Source organism: Dermacentor albipictus, chromosome 9 (assembly GCF_038994185.2).
Source record: "Dermacentor albipictus isolate Rhodes 1998 colony chromosome 9, USDA_Dalb.pri_finalv2, whole genome shotgun sequence".
In the NCBI taxonomy this organism is placed as follows: domain Eukaryota; kingdom Metazoa; phylum Arthropoda; class Arachnida; order Ixodida; family Ixodidae; genus Dermacentor; species Dermacentor albipictus.
Genome location: NC_091829.1, coordinates 65,120,169 through 65,129,501, shown reverse-complemented (window position 1 = coordinate 65,129,501; position 9,333 = coordinate 65,120,169). Strand labels below are relative to the sequence as shown.

The window sequence follows — 9,333 nt, the reverse complement described above, 5'->3', positions numbered from 1 at the left end:
TACAAGTACGCATACATACATACATACATACATACATACATACATACATACATACATACATACATACATACATACATACATACATACATACATGAACGGCGCGATGCGCCACCATCTCGAAGGCCGTGCTTTCGGCGCACTGTGATGTCACCGCTGGTTCCCAAACAAGCAGAACGCGCCGCGCACGAGCTTCTAGAGCACGTAAAAAAAAGTCGCGTCCATTCGATCGAACTAAATTTGGAGCGTGAAATACGGGAACACTCAACAGCCAACATCAAAACAATCTTTAGATACGAAGGGCGCCGAAAGCGAATGTTGACGTCATGGCCGCCCTTAGGAAAGTCATTTGCTGAACATTGGCTGATTACAGCATCCAAAATACGAAAGACAAATAAAAAAATATAGAAATTAATAAATTGATATTAGAAGCTCAGACGTCAACAATATTAAAAGCGAAACTAGAGACCGTTCTTTTTCAAACCACCAGACCCAAAAACAAATGGCGCCATTTGTGCGGACATGTTATGAGGCGGTAGATCGGTTTGGCGGCAAAACATAGTAAAACCTCAACTGACACGTCAAAGTCGAACGTCAAGACAGCGCCTGTGAATACGTATTCCTTCTCTTCCTTTTGTGGCTTAAGAAAGTTTGCTTGCGAGACCGTTGGGTCAACAACTTGTGTGTGACCGTGAGCGGCAGCACCCGACCGTGCTTGTGAGCACTGTTTTTGTGATCAACGTGATTCCACAGAACGGTGCCGTTACGTGCATCTGTACCATGATGTCGTCATGCACTCTGCCCGGAATAAAACAGCCGACGAGCGTCAGACCAGTAGCAGTGTACACTGCTTTAAGTTCCAGTTGTACGTGCTTACACAACAGCAAGAGCAGCACTACAATCGCAACGATCGCGGGCTGTTCGCTCCCCGAGTGTGAAGCCGACCTGCCGCGCGCACTTCAAGTTTCCGTGCAGTCCGTATGTAGGGATGTCATCACTTGGCGTATAAACGCGTCAGTGTGCTAGGAAGCTCGACTGAAGCTTCCATCGCGCACCGCTGCCAACTGGCAACGCCAACGGTGTCGTGGCACAATCATGCCGGGGGGCCGCAGCGCTTCTGCGTCGCTGTGCCGCCGCATCGACCAGGACAAGTGTATCGCGCAAAAGCACGGCAAGTTTCGTAACCTGTACGACCTCTGCTTGTACAAGGGCGACACGCTGCGTGAACATGGAGACTACGAAGCCGCGCTGGCCGAGTTTGATGAGGTACGTGCAATCAAAACCAGCGTGATCTTGTCAGGTGGTGCCGCTCAGGTGAAACGCAGTGAGCTGAGCATATACGAATGCCTTACGGTCACCAGGTTGGTGAATCGTAAGCACAGCTAGCTGGAGGCATGTATTGTCATCTCGTGTTGGTCACACTCGGGTTTGCGAGAATCGAACAGGTGCGGTCACATCATCGTTATGTGGGATCGCTCCAGCCAGAGTTCAGTTTGAGGCTCATTACTAGACACGAGACAAATTGTCATCAAACACAGACCCACCATATGTGCTAAAGTCACGATAGCAGTGGTGCTCGAGCTTGCAACTCTCGCATTTTTTATAGTTAGTGTGAATGTGACAGCCAATCACGAGAAAGATTAGAGTACTCGCCATGCTAGTGTATTTGCATAGCGATGTAGTTGCGATGGTTGGGGAAAAAAGAAACTGCATAAATGCAGCTTGACTAGACCCACCGGCTTCATAAACCAGGGAGCAGCAGCAGTGTAGTACATGGAAATTGAGGTGATATATACTATAAGTCCTTTAATACTCCGTCACACGGGCAATTTAAATCGGGGCTGACCAAAATCGACTTTATCAATCACGGTTGGCCCGTTTAGGCAGCTTGCACAAAGCAGCCAATTGCAATCAAGAATGGCATCGTAGTCAGGCTTCATCACGATCAAAAGTGCCCATGTGACACCGATATAAGTCACCAATGGCAGCAACTACTTTCACAAAGTAGTGCAGAAAATATTAAAGGCCAATGTTTCTAACATTTCAGTGGTTTGTGCAATCCTCTTTTATTTTTTAATTCTGGTTATCTAGAGAACATCATCTGCCATTATAATTTTGTTACAACAATTTCAGTGAAACATGTTGCTTGAACTTTTTTTTAATAGAGCCACAAGTATGTACAGTCCCGAGCAAATGTTTGCAGACCGCGGCATCAGCAAAAAAATATATATATAACAATTTTTAGCACGCCTCTGCAGCGTGGAATTGCTTCAGTACATTGCGTTGTTTAAGCACATAAACTGTGCCACTCGATTTCACCTGGCACGCCCAGGCTTCAAAGAAGACAATAATTTTAGCAGCATCATTGGTCTATAAACTTTCACTCATGACTGTACATAGCATTACATGGTGCTTAGTGTAAAGCTATCTGAATTGCAGCACACACAGATCTAGACATAGGCCATTACCAGCCTCATTATTAGTGTCACTAACAGAGCAACTGGTGGATGCTGCTGGTTTGTGCAGGCTTTTCAAGTCTGTGAGGTGCTGCCAGACCAGACACAACTTGACAAAGCCGAAGTGCATCGGCGGCGGGGCGAGTGTCTTATGCAGCTGGAACGCTTTAATGAAGCCCATGACAACCTCAAGAGCTACCTAGCATTGGCTGAAAAGGCTGAATCATATGTGGAACAGCAGCGTGCCCTGGCAACACTGGGGCAGTGCTACTTCGTTCAGCACCAGACAGAAGCCAAACCCAGTGAACGGCTCATAAGCAAGGCCAAGAATGCATATCTCAAGTCGTTGCGCATAGTTGAAGACAACCTTGCAGATACCTTGAGTGAACCAGAGAGAGTTGTCATGAAAGGCCGCCTGCTACTCAACATGGGCCTCCTTTACGATGCAGTGGAAGACCCCAAAGCTGTTGAGAGCTTTAAGTTCGCGCTTGTACAGTTTATGAAGCATCGTGAGTCCAAACAGGATCTTTGTCGGTGTCTCTCAGCACTGGCCAACATCCATCTCAGGCAGGGAAACTCAGAAAATGCACTGTCACTGGCAGGACGCCTGCTTGACATTGGTCGAGAAGCTAAGCGACCGGATATCAAATGTGAAGCACACCTACTTCGAGGAGCAGCCATGTTGCAGGCAGGAGACCGTGACGAAGCCCGCGTCACCTTTAAGCGTGCCATGCAGCAAAAAAGCCCCATACAAGAGGACCATGAACGTGCTATTCTATGCGTTAAACTTAGTCAGGCACTGAGGACATGGGATTTGGACCTCAAGGAGACAACAGATCCTGCCACACGTGTCAGGCTTCACGAAAAGGCCGGTGATGCTTTGGTGCAGTGCTTGCTACCCCGGCCAGCCCTGAAGGAATACGAAATGGCCGTAGAAGAAGCTCTCTCGTCTCCAGAAGCCATCTCTTCAAAGAAGCTTGCTGATCTCTATGTCTCCCTAGCAGAAACATGCAGTGATGTCCGCGAATATGATTCGGCCCTCAAGTACTATCGCCTAGAACTTTCCCTGAGAGCTGACGAGCCCGACGAGATGGCATCGACAAAGCTGAGCATTGCTCGGATGCTTCAAAAGACATGCGGTAAAAGAGCTCCAGAAGTTCAGGATGCAATTCGAGAAGCTATTACATTGTCTCGAGCAGCAGGAAAGCTTGCTTTGGAGCTTGAGTCCCTAGAGGAGCTGGTCTCTGTGCAGGGCAGCGCCAGCAGTGATATTCAGGATAGGATAGAACAGCTCCATGCAGCCGGTGCAGATGACGCCGAAAGCTCCACCCAAAGTCAGCAGTCAGGCACTTTGTCTGAAATTGATCTGGCGGACATCTCAGATGCCAGCGACAGTGACCCCGAATTCAGTGACACTGTACGGAGGCCAAGGAAAAAGCTGGAGGAAAAGATCAACACAAAGGGTGAAACAAAGCTCCACAAGGCTTGCATCGATGGTTCTTTGAAAAAGGTAAAAGAGTTGCTTAGGATGGGCCACTCAGTGCACATCCGGGACTACAGCGGGTGGCAGCCTCTGCATGAGGCGGCAAACTACGGGTACCTAGAGATTGTGAAGTGCCTTGTAGAAGCAGGTGCTCATGTAAGTAGCCCCGGAATGAAAGGTGTCACACCACTACATGATGCCCTGGGAAATGGGCATTTCGAAGTTGCATTATATTTACTGGAAAAGGGAGCTCGCCCATCACTGAGGACAGCTGAAGGGGACACTCCACTGGACATTGTTCGTAAATGGAAACACGACAACCAGTCGACAATGAACCCCAGTGAAGAAGTATGCCTGCAGAAGGTGGAACTACGGCTCAAAGAGGCAAATGCTACAAGCAGTAATGACGGCTTATTGTTGGGTTCTGCTGGTGAAGATGGTCCGTGGATAGCTTCACAGTCACTGAAACGCAGACAAGTTGGTCCTGCTCTGGTAAGTGAAGCAGACGACTGGCTTGAAGATGACCTTTCAAAACCGCAGCCAAAATCCAGACGCCCAGCAGAAGCAGAGTTGCCTGCATTGGTGACTGAAATGGATGACTGGCTTGAAGACGACCTTCCAAAGGCGAGGTCTAAATCAAGATGTCTGACAGAACCAGACTTGCCTGCCACAAGGAAACGAAACCGTTCATCTGAGCAGTCATTCTGCTCAAAAGTCATGCGCCTCGAGGAGGAGGAGGAGGAGGAGGAGGTGAGCATCACTGAGGACAGTGATGGCACAGAAGTCGTTGACACAGCCGAGAGTGTTGAGTTCGCAGCACCACCTTCTACAAGTTATCCTGCCTGTAACACTCTCACTGCATCCTCGGCTTCTCCCAGTGGTGCAATGACTGCACCGCCAGGAAGTAATCTCTTGGTTAGAGTTCGTATCCTCAACACACTTTTTTTGGTTCCGTTACCCAAGGGCACAGCTTCTGAAAGGACAGTAGGATGGCTCGCAACAGAAGCTTCAAAACGGTACCAAGATTTCCAAGGCACGCGACCCATACTTAGAATAACACTTCCTGATGGAGCGTTGCTTGATCCGTCGGACTGTATAGATGTCTTAATGCACGGGCCACACGCTGAAGTCATTGGACAGGTGGAGTCCTGGGATTTGCCTCCTCTGGCCGAGCGTTACCATTCCGAGTGCGAGCGAAAGAATGTGTCGGCATGCATAAATCTTGCAACCATTCTAGAGCCCTGTGTTGAGAGTGGAGACTTCACAATGCCGTGCTTCAACATCAAGAACGTGGAGTTCTTCTTCCGTGCCCTAAGACACCAAGACCCGCTTCACACCCTTGACATCTCGGGTACTATTTTGACCCCCACAGCAGTGGCAGCACTGTGCGACTGCCTCACTACACTCCGCTCTCTCAATCGTCTTTCACTCAAGTGTACAGGCTTCAGGCCGAGCTACCTCAGCAGTGCTGCTCAGACTTTACAGAAGGCACAGGTGGATTTGCCATGCACGGAGCTGGACTTGAGCTACAATCCTATCGGAAGTGATGGAGGCACAGCGCTGGCTTCACTGCTGATGCATGTACCTCAGTTGACAGTTCTGCGAATTGAATGTTGTGATCTCTCCGACCCTGGCTCCTGTCTGCAGGGCTTGAGAACATTAGAAGCTCTTCACATTGGGTTCAACCTTCTGAACAGTGACAGACTCACTGCACTAATGCCAGTGCTAGATGTGAATCCCTTAAAACTTTTGGACCTTTCTGGCTGCTTCACAAATGATGTAGCCAGACTAGGAGAACTGCTGGTTAGTTTCCTGTCAAAGGCTAAGTGCAAGCTTTCGGAGATTGGGATCGGTTGCTGTGGTCTGACAGACAGTGACATAGATGCACTGGGATCATTGGGGAGTGGCACTCTGTGCAAACTTGATGTCACAGGAAGCCCTGGTATTAAGCACGAGAGCATTGAGGGCCTGTCGCAAAAGCTGTGCGGTGTGAAAATCTGTTCTGATCACAGCGCTTATGATTGTTGTTTATGAAAACAAAAGTGCTTAGAAACATGTGTTTATATAATCAAACAGGAACTCGTGTGATGTGCTAGTCATAGGTGTCAGAAACTGTAAAAAGGCATGTTGAGGGCAATGACATGGTATTATGTAAATTCTTTCATTTTCAACTTTGAAGTGTTCACATCTGCCATTTCAGTGTGACAAGAAAACTTGCAAGAATGGCTACTTTCTTGATGTCTGCTTGATGTTAAGAAATTTGTCACCCACAAACAACTACCACACCTTTTTCTTTCAGCGGTGACAGTGTATAAAGTGTTACTTGTAACCTGTGTTGTTATAGAATAATGCGTAAAATAAATTTTTCGCCAGCTCATTTTGATGTCGAAAGGGCTGTTGTCAAAAGCTCGCAGTTAGAGATTATTCATTTCCTGCAGGTTTTAGGGTTCCGAAATTTTTTTTAGCATGTACAGCACTTCTTTATAGTGCTTACGTGTAATGGCAAGTCCTGTGTCTGTAAGCGAAGCATCTAAAATTTTGTTGTGCACTAGTTGTGCCGTGTGTGCTGCAACCATAGACCGATTTATTATGCAAGCTCTGTAGATTGTGGATTTTCAGTGCTTGCACCTGACAATTGTAATCTTAAGGCATGGAGCTTTAACGTTTGAATGAGTTAGGAAACACTGGCAGTATGTAAAACTCAAGGCACACAAATAGCACTGTAGTTGGCTTAACGAGATACATTAATGCTCAAAGGGACACTAAAGGCAAATACTAAGTCAACGTGGACTGTTTACATACCGTTCCAGAAACTTCACAACGCTTGTTTTGTGTCAAGAAAAAGACTTAGTTTATGAGAAAACTGCATCTCAAGGGTCTGAATACCTTTTTCGAAATTCAAATCTCCCGCCACCCAACCGGGGGAGTGGTGATGTTACATATGCCATCGCCACACTTTGCTGCTGTGGGTGAGTAAGACAATCACCGACAGACGGCGGCACTGAGCCAAGACAGATTTAAAGACAAAGCGGCGGATTCGCCACTGCTGCTACTTGCAGATTGTGCAAGTTTCGCGAGCCAGTAAAATCAGCACAGCACTACGCAAAAATGAAACTACTGAAACGCGAAAGTGTGTGCGGCACAGAGTCGAGCGAAAACGAAGCATTTCGACCACCCGCGTCGTTGGCAAGGGTGATTTCGATGGTTTTTTTTTTCCAAAAATGAAATAGAAATGGGCACATAGCATTTTATTTTGTCTTATAATACAATACAATGATGCTTTTGCAACGAATGGTTGGATACTAGTGACAGAATTTAACTGAGGAATGCTTTCGTCATCGGGCAAGTACTTGAATGCCCCGGGGGAGTTTCTAACCATGTCCTGCATTTACCTCAATTGCTCGATTATTAAGGCTGTGTTTGCGGTAAAGTACTGACGCCTTAGACATCCTCAAGCACTTATGTATCACTTTAGCTTGACTTAACATTTCCCTTTAGTGTCCCTTTAAAGCTAGTTCAGACATTACTCAAGCATCTTTGGACAGTGATGAACATATGCCAATTTGCACTTTTTTTTCCTGTGCTAACAATCTAAGTGACAGCATAACAAGCTGCACCTGAGCCTGTGGTGAAGTGCAAAAAAAATGAATTAAATGGTCATAATATACAGCCCCTGCTTGTCCAGCTCAAATATCACGATACTGCTTGAAAAAATGTACATAACTATAGGATACTGCAGCCTTATAAAGCAAGTTCCTCTTCTTTTTGTGTGTTTCTGGCTTTCATGTAGCTAACAAACATTGTAAAATCATGAGTCATCGCCGTCTTAATGTTTTGATTCCTTGGTGCCTTTGCGTTGTGAGGAGAATTTCCATCTCATCTGCTCACTGCAGTGGAAGCTGTACCACATAAAAACATTTAAAGGGACACGAAAAACAACCATTGGATTAACCTAGAATGTCAAGTTTCTCTTTGGGAAGCTTCAACATTTTCTTCATGCCGACTAACAACTCCGATACAGCAAAAAATTGCGAGTTAAGAGGCCCTATAGTTGCCTCATAATTCAGACCGCCTGAGATGAACACAGTCACTTAAACAGTTTTCCTGCACTGCGCCAGCAATCTAGGTAGTCATGTTCTGTTCGGCTTTACTTCCTGCTTTAAGTCGGAGGCTCGCATGGAGAAAGCATCGCACTGCCACAAATACATATTGACTACAAAGTAGGGTAAAGGGCTAAGATCACTGAGCTTTTATATAATAAAATCAGCCAAATTATATTGTCAAGGTGTAGTAGCAGCGAAAACTCGAAGCAGGAAGTACAGCGAACTGTTTATTTGGGCGAACTCGTGCCCTCGAAACCTAAACGAATGCTGACAAATTTTTTTTTTTATCTTGCTTTTTATGGCTTATTAGATAGCAGCTGACTTCGTAACAATGGCAGAATTTCTCAAACATGCAATTAAATAATTTATAGCACCGTCATCTACACGACCAGTTCAAAAATGTGTGCCAAAACCAGCACATCATTACGTAGGTTGCGCCGACAAGAAAATCTCATTACATAAAAAAAAACATTGGGAGTAGCTGTCAGGCAGTGCCACAAAACCACTGACGCACGCATCAGTGAGCCTGGTCTAGTAACACCACCTCATGCAGTAGTTGCAAGTCGCATAATGCCTGTCACGGAAAGCTGAGTATGCACCGCGTCTGCAATTCTTTCCTTTTTTACTCTGTACTACTTTGCATTTGACACGAGGTAAGCTTGGTTTTTCTACTGCTGCTTCCCTTAGAGTGGGCCACATCCTTCTCACCTCCTCTTCCCCCTATTATCTCGTCTTTTGGCAAGACAATCACAGTGCAGTGGTGACCACTGCATCACCCATATGGCAACGATATCACATAACCATAATTCCACATCCCAAATCTTCACGACGTTTCGAGAACCTGTGGTCAACAGCCCACAGCCGCACTGCATTCGGCGCATGTTTTCAGTATATAATTAATGGTTTGTCGTGCATTCCAGAAATTGAGACCTCATACCAGTACTACAGAGCCAGCGGCTATCTAATGAAGCAAAAGGAACAGAACTAAAATTTTATGCCGTTACCCTTTAAACTTTGCAAGGGCACTAGCCGTTCATAGGTTGTCAAATCAACTCAATCAGTTATCATGATGTCCCCTATTCCGTAACAGTGTTGTACATTCTATATTTCCTTGACAAGCCCGCTGAAGTTAGAGAATGTGCTACAGCAATCACTACACCCTGACAGGACAATCCCATCTTTGTACATGTGGCTGCAACGTCCAAGATGCACGAACACCTAGTACTGCAAGCACATATCGTGCAGTGACATAGCTGTCACAACGCTTGTCACATTTAAACTGAAAAGAACATGT

The 9,333-nt window shown here is 46.2% G+C and overlaps 1 protein-coding gene across 1 annotated transcript; it reads left to right on the top strand.

Annotated features, from left to right (window-relative positions):
- Positions 1-496: 496 nt before the first annotated feature.
- On the top strand, positions 497-7,700 carry LOC135921870 (tonsoku-like protein). Its single transcript, XM_065456268.2, has 2 exons — positions 497-1,263; positions 2,524-7,700. The coding sequence occupies exons 1-2, from the start codon at positions 1,093-1,095 to the stop codon at positions 5,968-5,970; spliced, it is 3,618 nt and encodes a 1,205-aa protein (XP_065312340.2). The 5' UTR covers positions 497-1,092; the 3' UTR covers positions 5,971-7,700.
- Positions 7,701-9,333: the final 1,633 nt, after the last annotated feature.

Bases quoted from the DNA above. Each gene is read 5' to 3' on its own strand.
- LOC135921870 (XM_065456268.2), top strand. From the start codon at position 1,093: ATGCCGGGGGGCCGCAGCGCTTCTGCGTCGCTGTGCCGCCGCATCGAC. The intron at 1,264-2,523 runs GTACGTGCAATC...TGGTTTGTGCAG, and splicing joins CGCTGGCCGAGTTTGATGAG to GCTTTTCAAGTCTGTGAGGT.